At 38.5% G+C, this 19,698-nt stretch overlaps 1 protein-coding gene across 3 annotated transcripts in view; it reads right to left on the bottom strand.

Moving 5' to 3' along the window:
* Nucleotides 1–19,698, bottom strand: part of OLA1 (Obg like ATPase 1) — an 85,362-nt gene that overhangs the window by 34,373 nt on the left and 31,291 nt on the right. For all 3 annotated transcript variants that reach the window (XM_035135106.2, XM_035135114.2, XM_035135097.2), the window contains exons 5-7: nucleotides 14,685–14,860; nucleotides 7,439–7,519; nucleotides 7,071–7,168 (exon numbers count right to left, since the gene is read on the bottom strand). In XM_035135106.2, coding sequence (XP_034990997.1) covers nucleotides 7,071–7,168; nucleotides 7,439–7,519; nucleotides 14,685–14,860 — 355 coding nt within the window. The remainder of the gene's footprint in view (nucleotides 1–7,070; nucleotides 7,169–7,438; nucleotides 7,520–14,684; nucleotides 14,861–19,698) is intronic.

Here is a 19,698-nt window from a genome sequence, read left to right as displayed (position 1 = left end):
AAAAGCAACCTCGTGTAGAGCATATATTGGTGTAATTCAATATGGATGCTACTGTATTATAGCTTGAATAATTGTGGCCAGGTCATTTTTTAAAGGATATGGTCGCAATTGGCATATCAGTTAAAAAGCATTCCTGGCCACCCCTGCCAGGTGATCAGAGAGGAGCAGCAATACATCTGTGTGGATTGAAGTCTTACTTCATTCACCTCTATCCAGACCACTACCAAAAGCAGTAACATAGATGCTAACTGGATGGCACGGAGAAGCAGTATTCCAGGAACACCTTCTGAGGCTTCCCCCTCTAGGAAGGACTGTAGACATTAAACTACAGTATTCTCAGTTCTATCCTGGCAAGGTGCCCCAGAAGGATATTCACGGCTGATTATATAAAAAGCAACTGAGAGGTCCAAAATAATAAACAGGGCCACACTCCCCCAACTCATCAACCCATGATGACCAAGGCAATTTCAATTCCAAGCCAGACTGAAATAGATGCAATTAATCATTTTCCCCCCAGGAAAATCTGGGAAGGCGTATGAGACCATGGATACTTCTTCTTCTGGTTCTTCTGCTTCTGAGGTTGATGTCTTCCAGTCTTTAGCACTTGCCATTGCTATCTTTTGGGGCAATGAAGACAGTTGTTTTGATAGTCACATTGATTTTTTTGGAATCAAAATATATCTTGGTTCTAGGTTGAGCTTAAAGTCTTCAGGGGCATTAGCTATGGCAAATGGCCACTACTCTGATTTGCTTTGAGGTGAACTGCCCTCACCCAAAGCCAAAGTGCTTTTCCCTGGGCCTGCCTTTAGCCACAACACTCAGTCAAATTTTGCCATATGGGATAAATGCTGGGTATTTTCATACTTATTAAACTTTTGTTCATTAACAACTGATGTTAACACAATGTCCAGTTGTCTGAATGGGCTCCTTAGCTCCTATCTTAGGCATACTTTTTAAAACAGTGCCCTCTGTGTGCCATAAAAAGAAATGTTAGAGAAATATAAAGGTAAAGGAGGAGGAGGAGGAGGAGGAGGAGGAGGAGGAGGAGGAGGAGGAGGAGGTTTGGATTTGATATCCTGCTTTATCACTACCCGAAGGAGTCTCAAAGCGGCTAACAATCTCCTTTCCCCTCCTCTCCTACAACAGACACCCTGTGAGGTGGGTGGGACTGAGAGACTTCAGAGAAGTGTGACTAGCCCAAGGTCACCCAGCAGCTGCATGTGGAGGAGCGGGGAAGCAAACGCGGTTCCCCAGATTAGGTCCAGTCGTGACCGACTCTGGGGTTTCGGCACTCATCTCAGTTTATTGGCCGAGGGAGCCGGCGTACAGCTTCCGGGTCATGTGGCCAGCATGATTAAGCCGCTTCTGGTGAACCAGAGCAGCGCACGGAAACACCCTTTACCTTCCCACTGTAGCGGTACCTATTTATCTACTTGCACATTGACGGGCTTTCAAACTGCTAGGTTGGTAGGAGCAGGGACTGAGCAATGGGAATCCCCCCCGTTGTGGGGATTCGAACCGCCAACCTTCTGATTGGCAAGCCCTAGGCTCTGTGGTTTAGACCACAGCGCCAACTGCGTCCCTAGAGAAATATATGAGATACAAATTAGTAAGGGTGTTGAGGGGAAAGTGTGCCCCCGAGGACTTTAATAATTTCATGTTCATTCACTTATTGAAGGTCTAAAACATAGAATCATAGAATCATAGAGTTGGAAGAGACCACAAGGGCCATCCAGTCCAACCCCCTGCCAAGCAGGAAACACCATCAAAGCATTCTTGACATATGGCTGTCAAGCCTCTGCTTAAAGACCTCCAAAGAAGGAGACTCCACCACACTTCTTGGCAGCAAATTCCACTGTCGAACAGCTCTTACTGTCAGGAAGTTCTTCCTAATGTTTAGGTGGAATCTTCTTTCTTGTAGTTTGAATCCATTGCTCCGTGTCCGCTTCTCTGGAGCAGCAGAAAACAACCTTTCACCCTCCTCTATATGACATCCTTTTATATATTTGAACATGGCTATCATGTCACCCCTTAACCTTCTCTTCTCCAGGCTAAACATACCCAGCTCCCTAAGCAGTTCCTCATAAGGCATTGTTTCCAGGCCTTTGACCATTTTGGTTGCCCTCCTCTGGACACGATCCAGCTTGTCAGTATCCTTCTTGAACTGTGGTGCCCAGAACTGGACACAGTACTGCAGGTGAGGTCTGACCAGAGCAGAATACAGTGGTACTATTACTTCCCTTGATCTAGACGCTATACTCCTATTGATGCAGCCCAGAATTGCATTGGCTTTTTTAGCTGTTGCATCACACTGTTGACTCATGTCAAGTTTGTGGTCTACCAGGACTCCTAGATCCTTTTCACATGTACTGCTCTCAAGCCAGGTGTCTCCCATCCTGTATTTGTGCCTTTCATTGTTTTTGCCCAAGTGTAGTACTTTACATTTCTCCTTGTTAAAATTCATCTTGTTTGCTTTGGCCCAGTTGTCTAATCTGTTAAGGTCATTTTGAAGTGTGATCCTGTCCTCTGGGGTATTAGCCACCCCTCCTAATTTGGTGTCATCTGCAAACTTGCTCAGGATGCCCTCAAGCCCATCATCCAAGTCATTGATAAAGATGTTGAATAAGACTGGGCCCAAGACAGAACCCTGTGGCACCCCACTAGTCACTACTCTCCAGGATGAAGAGGAGCCATTGATGAGCACCCTTTGGGTTCGGTCAGTCAGCCAGTTGCAAATCCACTGAATGGTAGCATTGTCTAGCCCACATTTTACCAGCTTCTTTACAAGAATATCATGGGGCACCTTGTCAAAGGCCTTGCTGAAATCAAGATAGGCTATATCCACAGCATTCCCTTCATCTACCAGGCTTGTAATTCTGTCAAAAAATGAGATCAGATTAGTCTGACATGACTTATTTTTCAGAAACCCATGCTGACTTTTAGTGATCACAGTGTTTTTTAAAAAATTTGTTTGTGTGGCTCTGGTTCAGGCTTTAGCAACCTGGGCTCTGATTCAGGCACTGGCTCTGGCTTAGGCGGCCCGGGTTCTGGTTCAGGCTCGGGCTCTAGCAACTCAGGCTCTGATTCAGGCTCTGGCATGGACGGCCCAGGCTCAGGCTTGGGCAATGGCAGGGCTATCAGGCAATAATTGTCCTAAAAAAGCTCGACAACCTTTTGTGTCTGGATTTTCCCCTCTTGAAATATGGAAACCCTATCTTTCATCAAATGCTGGCAATGCAACTCTTTACTCTCATTTTTGTAACCCTATATATGACCCAATCTATTCTTCTTGTATGTTTAATATTGTTGTAAACCGACCTGGGACCTTGTGGTGAACAGCGAAGAAGAAAAAGTAACAACCATAACTCTACAGTGTTCAGCAACACTACAACAGCATAGGAAGTAGTTTCATGGATTTTTGTTTTCATCCTTATACCATGAAACTGGTATTGTTTTCATCATTATATCATGAAATTGGGAAACCTGTTTAGAAGCAAATAAACCTTAAAGTTAAATACTTTAAAATATGTTCACCTTAGAATTAAAAATACAACTAAAGAAAACCACAAATTTATCCTGTTGATTGGTACACAACAAATATTCCTGAAATGTCACGGTCATCATGTGTGTTGGGATTTTCAAGAGTTAAAAGCCTAAAGCCCAGACTAAAAAGCACTCACCTCCCCAAATATTCTTTCAAACCATTGTTGCTTGATCTGATGTGCAAACTTATAAACTTAACTTTATGCGGTTCAAAAATAATACTACAGTAGAATACAAAATTATCTTTCCATCTGCAAATGTTAGCTCAAATAAATGCAAGCATTAACAAAGAAGATGTGTTTCCAAAATCTGCATTGGGATGTGTACACAATATACAATTCACTTTATTGTTTTAAAGGGAGAATGTGTCAACATACTGAACACATGGGTGACATATGTACTCTTGTATAAGACGATCATGCAGCATGCACTGCAATGGCCCCCTGGTATACAAAGCTACAATAAATTTAATCCCCAATTGATTCCACAAGAATGTTTGTGCCCTATCCAGTTTCACAGCTCAGGTTTTACAAGGCAGAATTTCACTAGCAGAAATCACACTTTATTTCCAATATATAGTATAGAAATAGTACTAGGTAAAGAGTTACATTTCTACATTCCCTAAAGAAAGCTTAAATTATTGTGAAGGCCTTTGATTATTTAACTATTTGTTTAAAGAATAGTAAGCTGTATTTTAAAATGCTGAAGTAGATTCCTATATACATCATGATTAGTGTCATCTGATCATAAAAGTGCAACTAACACTGCTGCCATGTCAGCTTCACCTCAGGAACAAGGTCTTAATCATAAATCAACTGAATGACTAATTTAACATTGTTAATACCAGTAAGTAGTTCCTTGGAGTCATTCCAGTTTTTATACCTTTCAAAAGGTCAATACGCTACCTTCTCTAGTATACAAAAGTCCTATCATTCACACTGTTTTTGAAAAATGACATATTGAAATGTTAGTGTTTTACTAGCAATTAAAAATGTTCATTTGTTGAAAAAAGGTGATATACAGGAAACAAAAAGTGATCCTACTTTAGCTTTCCATATTCTCCGTCTGCCATAACCTTAAAACAACTCTTTGATGTTGATGTAAATACCACTCCGTTGCAAAAAAAAAAAAAAAAAAAACCCAATGAAAATATTTACTGCTGCATCCTTCCTGAATTAACATTAACCTCCTTACAGCATTACCACAAATTAAATCAAGAAATATGTCGTGCGGGCTGAGCAACTAATTCAACTGTAGTTCAGATTAAGAACATGAACCAAAAAGCAAATTAAAATACATCTGCCAATAAAATATATTATAATTGTTTGCATCTGCTTACACTGCCAAAAACAATGAAAGGCTCATCATTACACAATTCATTAAAAAAAAATTATTCTGCACTTTAATGCAATATACGACATAAAAAGAGTGGATTTAAAGATCAGCAACTCTGCCAAAAGGAAGGAAAAACTGGCCATCATTCCGACTTCAGTAGATGCCATTCCATATCAGAAGATGTTTCCCACTCATAAATACATGACAAATACTTCCTCAATCATTTTTTACGAGCAGGGATGCACAGGGGGTTGTCAATGGCCAGCCTGAGGGAAAATAGGAACAGCAGGCGGCAGAAACTGTACTGAAAATGGCTATGTGGTAAATTTTCTTCAGGAACATCACTCAGCTATCCCAGGCTTTGATCTTTCAGCTACAATTACACTAACATCCGCAAAACCAGGATTTTTTTTTAAACCAAACCTCAACCATCAGTTCTACATGAACACAGTAAGATTTTTTTTACTATGATTTCGCAATATAAATAAAATAGTTATAAATCTAAAAATTGTAATATATATGCTAAGTTTTCCATTCCATCATCACAACTTGGTCTCACCAAAAAAGGCGGGGTGGTCATGGTTCTGGAGACAGCTAAATCACAGACTGGCGTCTCCTAACAGACTGTCTACCATTAAGGTCTGAGAAAAGGTATTTACTATACAATTAAAGGCAGTGAGCTCTACCTGTGATCACCCTAATGTAGGTGTGATGATCCATTTTGTGTAAGGAAACTAACCTGCCCATTTTCAAATAAATTCTGATGCTTATCTTTACTGTGGCACTTGAGAAACCTCTACAAGAGCACTTAATAAAGAATGCTAAGATTTACTGCATTACATTTGTGTGAAACTTGAAAATGCCTTCCAGACCACAACACTGAAGACACAGTTGCTTGACTGCACAGTTTCTTGAAGGCTACATGCAGTTTCAAAAACAGTAACTCATTATAGGGAAAGATTCTGAACCAGAAGTTTTAAAATGCCCTTAAAGTGACCATTTTTAAAGTTGCATTATGCTTCTTAGAATAAATATAAATGCACAACAACACTAGGAACAGGGCAGTTTTCAGCTGAAATTATTTTAAAGTATTTATTCTAATAACTTATTGGAGTTAACCATCTGACATTAATTATTGCTTGGGCTTCCAGTCTATGAATGTTTATTTTTCAGTTTAAAGCCTTCTCACTCTTTGATATCATATGGAAATGAGAAATTTTAATGGAAAATTGAAACCATGTGCATCTAAGTACTTAATGAAGTACAGGGAGAGCGAAAGGGTATGTTCTAAGAGAATTCTGATACACTGGTCTGGATACTCTGACAAAGCAATAAGCAAATCTTAAATGTGTTTCACAGTGATATTTTTGTAATTTTGTATGCTATGAAAATGTGTAACAAAACTAAAAGAAGAGTGATTTAATGTTTTCTTCCAATGCAACACTTTAAGCGCCTCTTCCCTAAAACTACTGTTTTATCTCATCTGAAACTTTTACACAAAATGCAAGTGCAGCATGATTTTCAATCCCTCCATTTCTAATGTATCCTCACACTCTGGGGTTGGATCTTAATCCCGGTCACTGCTTGCTTGACAGACATCTTATTCTTCAGCCATTATATATGCATTCATACTGACAACATTAATAAAGTTTCTGAACAGAATATAGCAAACCATATGCATGACATCTGCTGCATTTTAAGAAGTGGCTCAGCAAGCAGAATGTTGTAAACACCTTGAATTTACCCTGAACTATATGGGACACATGATTCTATGCATATATATGGAACACTCCATTTCCTTTTTATCGTATTACCAACCATATTATGGCATCATGTTTACCTTTCAACATCCAATAAATAGAAGGTTGGCATGAAAAATGACTTATTTCTAAAATTAAATATTATAGACAACTTACAAGACTATTTATGGTTATTTTTCCTTCTATATTGCAAAATAAACTAAAAGGTAGGAGAGAAAATTACTAGTTTTATAGATCTTCAAGGGAGTTTTTTTTTAAAAAAAAAACTTTTACTGCATTCCAAAGACAAGGTAATAGGTACACTGCCAATATTAGCTTTAAGACATTTAGATTTACTCCAAGTACAAAAATCACGACTAACCATTATTTTGACAAAGGTGCATTTCAGAAGCATCGTGAATTTTCTACAAAATATAAAGGCAACAAACTCACCATTTGTTTTTCTTTCTAATATAGTCTTTTTCAGATAGGTTAACCAAGTAGATCATTGGTTTTGAAGTTAAAAACAAGTGTTTGTTCAGCACTTCAATCTAAAAGTAAGAAAATAAAAGCCATGTTAACGCAGACAACAAGAAACAGAGTGTTGTGAATTAGATTATAAATAAATAAATAAATCTTTTTAACATCTAAAGTATAAAGTAAATTGTTAAAAAGAATGCACATGATTTCCAAATGTTGGCATTAATTTACTGGAGGTAAATCAGAAGGTTTACACAAAGATCTGATACACTTTTATGCTGTTGTTGGTTTTTTAAAGGAAAGGCATTAGATAGTGGATGAGGTAATAGTCATAAGCCTACCTCTTTGTCATTCCAATCATGATAGAAACGGACAGGCTTTTTTTCTTCTATTACCCAGCTTTTGATTTTGCACATTATGTCCTGCACAGAATTAGGAAGAAACAAAAGACATTAAAGTAGAATATACTCAGTTATATGCCAGACAGTTATCAGTTATTTCTCATGAGGGAGTCGTTTTAGGTAACAAAATATTATGTGCCTTCTAACTGAAATTTCATATATAATGAATGAGAAAGGAACACAGGAGTCACGTTAGGGCTAGAGCAGATGAATAGGAAATAAACCTTTTAGTGACTTCATTGAGAAATACGAATGATATTTTCTGCTCCCCAAGCTGAATGAAATATTACATGTATAAATAAATCTGTTTCCCGAAACTGCATATTGGTGTAGTAATTAAGCATCCCTTATAAGAAACCATATATGAGAGAAACATGCTGCTGTGACAAAGGAAATAGGTGCAAAAAGTGATGTGTGTGGGTTTTTTAAAAAACACTGACAGCCAAAGAAACTGAGCTGATTATTGATGATCCACCATTCAAGATATTGATTCAAATGGCCAAAGGCCTCAATATTCTACATTAATTTTTTTGTCAACACCTTCTCCTTTCCTCCAAAAATGAAACCTGCCAAAGCTTCCATTACACAATGGCAAGAGCCTTGCACTAGTGACCTCCAACCAGCTGCATTCACTTTCAGAACATCTCTCCCTGCAGGAAATCTAAAGGCCTTTTAGTTAGCAAGCTAGTGTGCATTCAGAAGGAGTAACTGCAGGAAGAGCCCAATGTGCTTTGTTTCTCTGGCCTTTCTTCACAGAAAGATTAATCATCTGTGAAATGGAAACGGCAAACAGCAAGTGACACAAACTGAACCCTTCAAGCCTTTCCTCATCAGTTTTGTGGCTCTGAATCTGAAAGCTGCGTGTGGCAAGGTTTGCCTTACAGGCAGGTGTTAATAAAAGGCTCTTGGGTCTGAAAGGTCAAACCAAGCTCTTCCAGAAGTAGTGCGTTTTAGTGTCAATGTTTGCCAGAGATAATTTATGGTCATGCTTTAAATATTGCATTTCACGGAATTTACCACCGGTATGATATTCAACTAGATAATTTTAAATTGATTTCTAGTCATCAGAATTTTCTCAAAAGCACATGTTTACCTTCTCAATAAATAGGTCAAACATTTACAAACACACAGCTTCAGTATTTAGTGTACTAATATTTCCCATCTTGCAACTGCTTCAGGGGAAAAACAAGAGGAAAGCTCTTCTAAATCCTTAGATCCTGATTTGTAACCCTCCAGGAACAGGGCTCCCCACAGATTTTAACAAGAAAGGGGCAAGCTGAAAACTTTTAATGAAATATAACACGTTCTGCCTAAGAATAATCACTTTTACTCTCCTATAACTGATTTTCACTCATAAATGTTTTAAAAGTGGCTAATGTAACACCATTTCCTACAAGGAGAAGATCAAAGTGCTATATTACAAATGCATTATGATTAAAAAAGCACTGTGCAGCCTTGCTATTAAATGTTCTTTAAACCCTAAAAGGCTTCCCATAGATCTCACTTGGCACTGCATATACAACCTTTGACAAGTAATGTAGACCATTTTTATTCATTGCCTAAAATTGTAGGCAATTATGTGCGTCACACTGGCCACCTGCAAGTTCTGAATGCCTGCTCCAGTTGTCATAGCTAAAAACTAATGTCGGAGGGGATTAATCTAGGGGGAGAGAGTCCTCTTTAATGGCTCCAGCAGGTGAAATGGCCCAGCTGGTTACTATGATGAGTGGCCAGAATAGCTTATGTAGAGACATGCAACAAGATTACACATTTCAAAAAAAAAACCCCATAGTAGAACTATCTTATCTTGGGGACCTATCTATGTTTTGTGCTTTATTCAATAAATAAATACTTCACTTAAGTTTAAAATATGCATTTCGAAAGCTAAACTTCTCTTCGTTATTAGAAGAATTCCTCAAGTAATCCTTCTTTACTAGTGGTGGAATTTTATGCAGTGTTACGATTTAGAACAAAATGTTAGTTACAAATTTAATCTTTAAAAAGCCATTAGTATTATAGTTTACCCAAAACATTGATATATTCCATTTTGTAAAGTAGATGGTAAAATATTTGGGACTGAACAGTTCATGTTCTAGACGCTACATGATAATGACTAGAAAGCTGTCTTTTATATTTGGTTTATCCCTCAATTATCTCTGCACAAGCAAACAGCAGTTAAAGTGTCAATGTAGATGTTCCAATCCTGCCCCAATTGTTCAACGTCTTCATCGTTAATATGAAAAACAACACACAATATATTACTCTAGATTAAACTTAGGTACCTCAACTTGTATTTGGCAAACTAGTTCTAGTTTAAAGGTAATTCTAACAATATTTCAGATCAGTGGAAAAAATACCCCTTTACCCCCCCAAACTAAAAATAAAGAATAGGCAGAGAGCCACTCCATAGATGCTTCTCAACGGTCAAACTCAATTGCTGTTTGTAAGACTTCTCTGGGCTGGTTTTCCATGACCAGGTGAAGCAGACATGAACATGGATATTTAAGTAAACACACTACAATGTTTTATTTTTCATTTTATATTTCATGTTCTGCATTTATCAAGCTTTCCAATGAATGTAACATCTAAATCTCAACAGATGTAATAAAGATACATCTGAGATTTGTTTTAATTCACAAATATCAGAAAATAAGGTTTAAAAGATAATCCTGAGCAATGTGAATTATAGTTGGTCTTCCTCTTGTTCCATCTGGTGGTTTTAAGAGCTTTCAAATAGTTTGCTTTATAGGAATAACAGCACACAACTACCAAATTAAACCAAAATAATGGAAAGGTTGGGAAAGTTACCAGCAAACCTTACTACATGCTGTCTATGATCCAGCAAGTTATGTTGTGTGAGCTGCTGGGATTTCTCCTCTTCTTTCCATTCTAGCAGGCTCTCGTCCCCCCCCCTTCCTCACACACACATCCTCTACCACCCCCACTCAAACAGAAAAGCCGTACTTCAAAACCTTTGGAGGAAAAAACAATAAAGTCACCAGCATGTGCTCTGGAGACTTGCTGGACCATGGCCATTATGAATGATTATGGTATTCTACTGAAGTAAAGTACTGCATGACATTCCTTCTGCTTTTGAGACCAGATAAATGACTCAAACAAAGAAACAGAAATTGTATTTTTGAAGCAGTGTTCAGGCTTTTAGAAATGTAAATAAAATAAGTATAATGTAATGTGAATAGTTTGAAGGTACAGAGGGAGCACTTCTGAACTATCATCCATACTTGAATAGTGGTTGAAAAGGGAACTTGGTAGTTAGTTTTCCATTCTCCTAAGTGTATGGAAGGCAGTCTCTACCAACCTAGTTTTCAGAGAGGTGGTTAAACCTGTGTGTGTAGCACTTCACATACCTGAATGCTACTACATGTTTTTTTTTTAAAAAAAAATATTGTAGGTATAAAGCTGAGTCTCAAGAAGGATGGTTCTAACCCCTGCCTTTCTCCTTGGCATGCCACTTTTCTTATATGCCAGGGGAGGGGTTGTAAGGAGGATGCCATTATATCAGCAGTTCAAGACACACCTCTTTGCAGGCCTTCGGTAGGGACTGAGTTAATATGCTGGTGACTATTCATTTTATCACTTATCCATGTTTTGTGAATTGTAATTGGTGTGTTGTATTTTGAATTTAATTACTTTACTGTTTTATTTTTACCTGCCTTGGGGTAATTTCATTCTTTTTAGCTGCTTTGGATGCCAAGCAGAAAGGTGGGATATAAATATTTCAAAATAAAACTGGGATGGCATCTTCTTCTGTTAGGAAGAGACGAAGAAAATTGGATCTTATTAACAGGATGATTTCCCTACTTGACCAGAACTGGCAGAGCAGGAAGCAAAGTACTTGGTGTGGGAGTGCAGGGGAGGATCACAGTAACTGGAAAACGAAGTATAACCATAACCAGATACCAAAACAGTAACATTTAAGAAGAGAAAAGAACCAAAGCAGTAAAAACAAGAAACTGTGGGGGGGGGGGGCTATGAGTGTGGATCATGCAAAACTCAAAATTATGGGGAGACCAGCAACCTTTGGTACACCTAGTACAACAAAAAATATGCTAAGTAATAGTCTCACTCTTCTACCTTCCACCATGTACAGAGGGCTCCCTCTCTATCTGGAATATTTTTTTTTATTAAACCCAGTTTTCTCCCTCAAGTAAGTTTGTGCTTTATGCACGGTCACAACTTTGGAAACAGAAGCCTCCATCCATGGGATGTCCACCTATGTGAGGAGATGCTAACATTGCATATCTATAGAACTCCTCCAAGAGAAACCTGCCCTCAAATGCTATGTATCCAATTCTACTATTCTATGATCAAGCTAACGCCATTGCCACCCCCTTTGAATGAGTGCAGACTTTTGGTACATCTAATTTCCAAGACCTGTGAAAAATATGACTTTTAGCACATGCAAAGGCTTAAGACCTGAGCAATACTTCATTTTGACAAAGATACACAATTCCTTATTGGCTGACAGTGCACCCACCCCTATGAGAACCTCTGAAGTGCCATGTCAATTCAAAAGGAGAACAGATCAGAGTCTGATTACCCAATTCAGAGCCTACTCAGGAAGTCCATGGACAAATGAAGAATTCTTTGGCACAAGACATTGCCCATCTCAGGGAAGAGACCTGGGTGCTGAGCCTTTTCTGCAGACCTTCAGAACCTCCCTTAGCTCTGCCTTGTCAAGATGAAGACTTTCTTCTTACTTTGACTAGGACAGACAAAAGGCAACTCCCTAAGGACCTTACTGTCTGCCAAAAGAAAACTGGGCAATTGTGACTGAAAGCCTCATGGTATTGGGGCACATCTGGTTCTGCTCTCCAAACTAAGGTACACTCCTGTCAACCTTGGTGAACAGAGAATTGTTAAATATGCAAAACTGCCACAGCTGAAACTTCAAAGCCCTTCTTGAGAACTGCCAATAAGAATGCAGAAGAGCCTGTGAAATCCTTTACCAGAAAGCTAGCATGATTGCTTGGGGAGCAATGCTATCATATGAGCTCCTACTGTGGGATCCTAAATTGCTCCATAATGCCAACTGCAAAGACAAAGTGCTTGTTAGCTAGTTTGGGTATAATCTCTATCCTGAATTTCAACATTCTAACAACTACCATATTTTTCCGCGTATAAGACGCCCCAATGTATAAGACGACCCCTATTTTTTGGGACTCAAAATTAAGAAAATGCATTATGTTCTATCTGTGTATAAGATGACCCCTTATTTTAAACTTCAAAAATTTAGGAAAAAATATGGTCTTATACATGGGAAAATATGGTATTTTAAAGTTAGGCAAAGTGATATCAGTAGCTTTTGCGGAAACCAGAGGAAAACTATATCTGTCTCCCAGGGGTCCTCCATTTGTAAAAGCTTATGGTAGCTTGGGCCTGTTGTGCTGCACTGCAAATACAGGAGAATTATTTCACCACTGACTTATTTCCAAACATCCAAACAGTCTTAAAAAGAGAACAAGCAGCCAAAACAGATCAGAAACTTGAACGAAGCTTGTAAATCAACCCTGTCACCTAGAATTGAGACCTAGTTCAGAGCAAGGAGGTAGTATGCAGAAAGGCATGTCACACAATGAAAAATGTGGACATCTCACATGACATCTTTAATAGCTTAACAGTAACATTTTAACAGTACAAGGAGAGGGTAAGATTTTTTAAATCATGTGTAACAATCTATTCAAACAATAACACTGATAAACAAGTTAAGGCAGTGTTTCTCAACCTTTTTTGGGCAAAGGCACACTTGTTTCATGAAAAAAATCACGAGGCACACCACCATTAGAAAATGTTTAAAAAATTAACTCTGTGCCTATATTGACTATATATAAAGTAATTCTCCCACGGCACACCAGGCAACATCTCTAGTGTGCCGCGGAACAGTGTTTGAGAAACACTGTGCCTATATTGACTATATATAAAGTAATTCTCCCACGGCACACCAGGCACACACTAGTGTGCCGCGGAACAGTGTTTGAGAAACACTGAGTTAAGGTACCCATTTCTAGTACATATAGTCATGGAGTTGGGAGCCAACAACAGGTAGGAGTTGGGAGCCAACAACAGCATTTCAGATAATTTTACATTTCTGGCTTTAGGGGGTGAGAGACAGGGACTAAATTTCATTTCTTTTTAAAAAACAAATTCTAACTTACTGCCTTTGTTAACAAAATGTTTTCTATAAACACTTAATTATCCTAGTTAGCTCAACATTGCTTTAAACTAAAAGACAAATAACTTGATACTGTGTTTTCACCCCCATCTTCAGACTTCGAAGTAATTATGTGCAGGAATAAAGGTCTGTTCCTCCATGCTTAACAATGTGCATATATTCTTTTTTGGGGGGACAGCCAGACTACAGGAGCATCATGAAAATAAAATCACATGCCACAGCAATAATAATAATAATAATAATAATAATAATAATAATAATAATAGTAATAGTAATAATAATAGTAATAATAATAATAATAATAATAATAATAATAGAATTGGACGGCCAACTCTCTTTACTCTTTTTTTTTCAAAAAGAAGATGAACTGTCAACAATAGTGTAACCAAACCTTCACATTCCAAATACACCCCTTGAGTGTTTTCCTGTTTACCCATGACTTTAAATATTTGTTTAAGGAAAGTATTACCATTTCTGAACTTAGATTCTGAAGCCACTGGCCTCATCCAACAGGTTCTTCATAACTCACCCAGTTTGGTATCATCTGCAGATCTGGTGAGCATTCCCTCTCCTTCTCCATCCCATTCACTTATAAGGATGTTAAACAATGGGCCCAGGACAAAATCATGCTATCACATCTCTCCAGGGTGACATGGAGTCATTGATTTGTGCTCTTACAGTCCATCAACCAGCCACAAACAACAGTAGCAGCATCTAGCCCAGGCACCCCCAAACTGCGGCCCTCCAGATGTTTTGGCCTACAACTCCCATCATCATTTATATATGCAAAGAGAATTGAGGTAACTAACACATTGCAACATGGTACGTACTAGATGGAGTAATTTTGAGGTAGAAAGTTTAGGTCTCTTAAAACTGAGACTAGCACCTTTCCCCCAATAAAATAAAGCCTGCAGCTGATAAGCACCATGCCTGTGTAAAATCAATCCTACACTGGAAATTTTTGTTTAAAAAATTGAATATATTCTTACTTACATATTCAGGTTTTAATTTCTTGTCACCTCCTCGTACAGCCACTTTTTCTAGTTTGTCTATAATGGGCACGATCATTTCCTCATCTTTTAGCCTAAGTTCTTCATGTATTATTTCAATGTCACGAACAGGTGCAACACTTCCTTCAATGTGTGTGATATCATCATCATCAAATGATCCTTTGAGGGGGAGCAAAATTCAGATGTTAAGCAGTATTCTGAGTTGGGAGGGGAGGTGACGAAAGAAAGATACACAAAGTAGAAACAATCTACCAGTCATAGGCACCAGGGCAGAGCAAAACTTAATTACAAGAATTTTAAGTGTTTTTCAAACAAGAAATCTATCAGTAATTTTCAGTATCAGGGTCACTGCATCTTACAATGTATTAGAGGTGGCCAAATAAAAGTATTTTTTTATATAGCACTTAATAAATAAAGGGTTCAGAATAATATAGAAACATTTTAAGTCACTCATTAGATACAGTAAACATTAGAATTGCTATGAAGTTTATGTCAAAGAATTCTGAAGTTCTACACAGTACTAATGGGTTTCCAAGGGAAACAGGATTTACAAAAAAGGGGGGGGGAGGCCTGAAATCATCTGGCAGACCTCTTCTCTGCTTCAAACTACTTTATCACTATGGTTCTGACGGTGATTAGATAATGAACCACTCAGACGCACAATTTACACAGCAGCTAATTTCATCGGTCTGATTTGAGGGTATGGTTTTTAGGGGGCCATCAAAGAAGCAGATGAAGATGCATTTGTCATATATGAGTGACAACCATTCACACTATCTCAACAAAATGGTGCTGGCCCTTATTAGAAACACATGCTATTATCACATATTTAAAGTGCAGTTGAAGCCATAATTTCAAATTGCCAATGGAAACATAAGGGTAAAACAACCAGATATTACTGAAGCATGTGTACTGACTTTATGCCCCTCTAAAGACATAATGTGGCAATGTAATTCAACTGAGATACTCTTGAGTTATCAATAAATAATAGCATGAAAACAAAAATTAAAAGTATGTCTTAGTAGCAAACTATAATTTAAAAATTTAGACCTAGTCATGAATTAATGCGCAACATAAATTTTAGGCACTATTTAGTAACAATCCCACTGACTCTAGAAATGAGACTTGAAAACATTTTAAAGAATAAATGCTAGCTACAGTATTTTCATACGAGGTCATATGAAATAAAGCAACATCTACTACATATTTCTAGAGAGATGCAAGTCTACCACATTTTGAGAAAATTCACACATCACTTTCTCCTCACATGGGGAATGTCACAATACCTCAGGACCCATGGAACAGTAAAGCTAAAAAAAATTACACAACCAGAATCATTAACAGCAGCTTCTCAATTGACATACTGAGGGCAAATCAGATGCATATGCACATTGAAAGGTACAACATTGTTCAAAGGCAAAAATCCCAGTAAGTATTTCTTCTTTAGGAATCTCTTTGGTTTATCTCTATTTTTTACCTTCTCTCTCTCTCTCTCTCTCTCTCTCTCTCTCTCTCTCTCTCTCTCTCTCTGTTGATGTTAACCTGGACCACAGCCTTAGAAGTATCATCTCCCATTTTAACTATTGTAATATTCTATGTTGCTTTCTCACACACATTAAACCTTCAATTTCTGTGAATTCCATGGTCCTTATTAAATTTTTGCTTATCATATCTAGCAAATTTTCATTCTTTATCATCTGCTCCATCGTTTACAAATTGTTTTTCACACTAAATTTAAAATATTCCTCCTGATCTTATTTATTACTATTAATAATAATAATATCGCCCTTTATCCAAGGACCACAGGACAGTTCACAAAGCAAAAAGAGAAAATCACATAGCATAGCAACTTTAACAAATCAATCGAAAAATCACCTTGTTTGGTTTTTTAAAAAACAACAACTCAACAACTTTTGGTGTTTCCTGGTTTTTACTTTTTAAAATATGGCAACCCTAACACACACACACACACACACACACAGAGTTTAAAGGCCATAGATTATTTAATTTTGGGAATTCCCCATTTAGGGAAGTTTATAATGTTTGATGTTTTACTGCGTTTTTATATTCTGTTGGGAGCCACCCAGCCAGATGGGTAGGGTATTATTATTATTATTATTATTATTATTAAGCCAAAGGCCTGGAAGAAGAGGAATGTTTCTTCCTAGTATCTAAATATATGTAATGAAAGTGCCAGGCAAGCTTCTCTCTGGAGAGCAATCGGAAAGCCACCACAGAAAAGGCCCATTCTAATGTTGCCACCTTCCGGATCTCTCATGGAGGAAGCACATTTTGAAGGGCCTCAGATGATGATCACAGGGTCATGGTCAGTTCATATGGGGAGAAGTGGTCATTGAGGTATTGTGGTCCTTAGCAATTTAAGGCTTCATAGGTTAAAACCAGCCCTTTGAATTTGGTCCAGAAACTAACTGGCAGCCAGTGCAGCCAGGCCAGGATTGGCGTTATATGCTCAAACAGTCTTGCCTCAGTGTTAGCTGTTTTCTGTATTTACTCTTTTCATTCTTGTAATTGTGCATAAACCACCCTGGGACAATTTGGTGAAGGGTGAAATTATAAAATATTGTTATTATTACATATTTTATTATCACTGTATCATAATAATAATTGCAGGTTATTATATATAAATGAAATAATAATAACAACATTCTTTAACATTTAATTATACTAATGAACAACTGTAATAATAATTGTCTTTAACACTTTATTTATACAAATGAGCTGCTAGGGTCTAGCTTAAATGTGTATAGCAATCACAATGTACAATTTTAGGAGTGTTTACTCTAACATAAATGTGAATGCAAAAATAATGGCTCCAAGCTGCTGAAACTATTTTCTCATTTGTAATAAAATAAATAAATAAATACTACAGCAAGTGAAGTCTTATCAGTTAACCACAGAAGAGATAATAGGCTGCAAATCCTCAGAACTTGCAACTTTTCTCTCAGATTCCATGAGTAGATGAATTCTTACCCCCTCCCCTTGCCTTTTCCATTCAACTAACACAGTCTAGCAGATTTGGTAAGAATCTTAAAGGTCCAACTCTCTGCCAATTCAGGAAATGTACTAGTACTTCATCCTTGATTGATGGCCATCAAACCTTTCCTACATTTTGTAGCATTTCCCCACATATCCTGGAAATGTATTTCACAAACAAAAACAACTTCAGATTAGCAACTACTCAAACTAATGTCACCTGGCCAACAAAAGGAGTTGCCTTGCCAGACTCCTCATGCACATGGCATATAGTGGTGGGAAAGCATCAATAGCTTGTGTCCCTTTGCCATTTGGGGACAATGTGAATGTCCAGTGAAGAGGACAGTGTATGCATTTAGTGCTGAATTCTTGAAATCACCCACCCAGCAAAAGCAGTCACAAGCCACCAGTTAGTTGAACTATCTTCCCAAAATTACCGTATTTTTTCGTGTATAACACGCCCCCGTGTATAAGACGACACCTATTTGGGGGGACTCCAAATTAAGAAAATGGGGGGGGGAGATTGCCCAGAGTTGTTGAGCTTTTTGGGGGGGAGGGGTTATGCCAAAAATCGCTTACCCGTGGGAATGCCACTGCCAATCACACGTGTTACCAAAGACAACAATCATCTGCCCGCTCGCCACCAGTAGCCACCAATCGCCCACACAATTGCTGCAGTGGCAGCCAATCAACAACAGCCCTTGCCACAGTCGCCAGTCACCCGCTCAATTGCCGCTGAAAATCTCCTGCTCGTGACTCCAACCAATCTCCTGTGCCCCCTCTGCACTATCCGTGTATAAGACAACCCCCAACTTTGAACATTCTTTTCTAATAGAAAAAAAAACAGTCTTCTACACGGAAAACTACAGTATTTGCTGTTTATGAATCATATACAAAATGCTTTACATCAAGCTTGTGCTTCTCTGTAGCCTGACGAAGGAGAACAAGGAGGAGGTGTTATGCAGAAGGGTTGTGGCTTCATGACAAAGCAGCTGCTTCACATGCAGAAGAACCCCAACATCTCCAGGTAGGGCTGGAAAGGACTCCTGCCTGAAATTCTAGAGAGCTGCTGCCAGTCAGCACAGACAACAATGAACTAGATGGATCAACAGGCTGACTCAGTATCAGACAGCTTATTTAAGTGTTATTTCTAGACCAAAAAAATGGGTTTTTAAAAACAAAGTTAAACAAGGCTGAATGACTGTAACAAGCCAGCCTAAAGTCACCTCCTCTCCAGGGTTTTCCCTAAGCAATCTGAGACTGTGCCTGTGTGACATGAATTTCTCCTCTGCCCTCTTCAGGCCTCTCCTGATTCTGGGAGACTAGTGGGGACAGGATCTTGTTGCAGCAAGAGGCACCCATGCTGCTTCACTAGCCAAACTCATCTTGGCCTCCCTCATCCCACTCTCCTACATCAGCTTCCGATTCTGGACTTCTCTCTGCCACAAAACTCTCACTGATCATTAAGCCCTGTAACCTCTTCAGCTTCCAACACCTCCTCCTCCCTGTCTTCACCCTCTGACCACTCATTGTCGTCCCACCACCAATCCCCGGGCTCTGAGCCTTCTTACCTTGAGGGTTCTGCAACTGGTTCCTCCCACCATTCCTTCAACTAGTCCCTGACATAGAATAAAACTTGCACTGATGAGTAGTGACCAATATACCATCTACAATGAGAACTGAGAGACTCCCCATCCTAGCCAGAGCTCTCTTCAGTACTGTACTCTAAAATCCAGGAATGCACTCCCAGCTACTGGATTAGATAGGGGAAATACATGTGTCGCATCTGGTTATACACATGGTCCTTCATCCAATACATTGTGTGCCACACTGCAACAGGGCAATAAGATAGTACTACAATGATATTATTACTGTATTCATTACATTTGTAGCTCACATTCTACCAAATGCTGCTCAATGTGGCTTGATGAAGGGAACTCCATGAGTAACTGCTGCACTTGCAACTTTTAGAAACAGAGCTCCAGAATATGGCCTTCGGGGTT

This window comes from Zootoca vivipara, chromosome 1 (assembly GCF_963506605.1).
Source record: "Zootoca vivipara chromosome 1, rZooViv1.1, whole genome shotgun sequence".
NCBI classification, from domain to species: Eukaryota; Metazoa; Chordata; class Lepidosauria; order Squamata; family Lacertidae; genus Zootoca; species Zootoca vivipara.
Note: the sequence above shows the minus strand (reverse complement) of the source record. Positions and strands in the feature narration are given on the sequence as shown.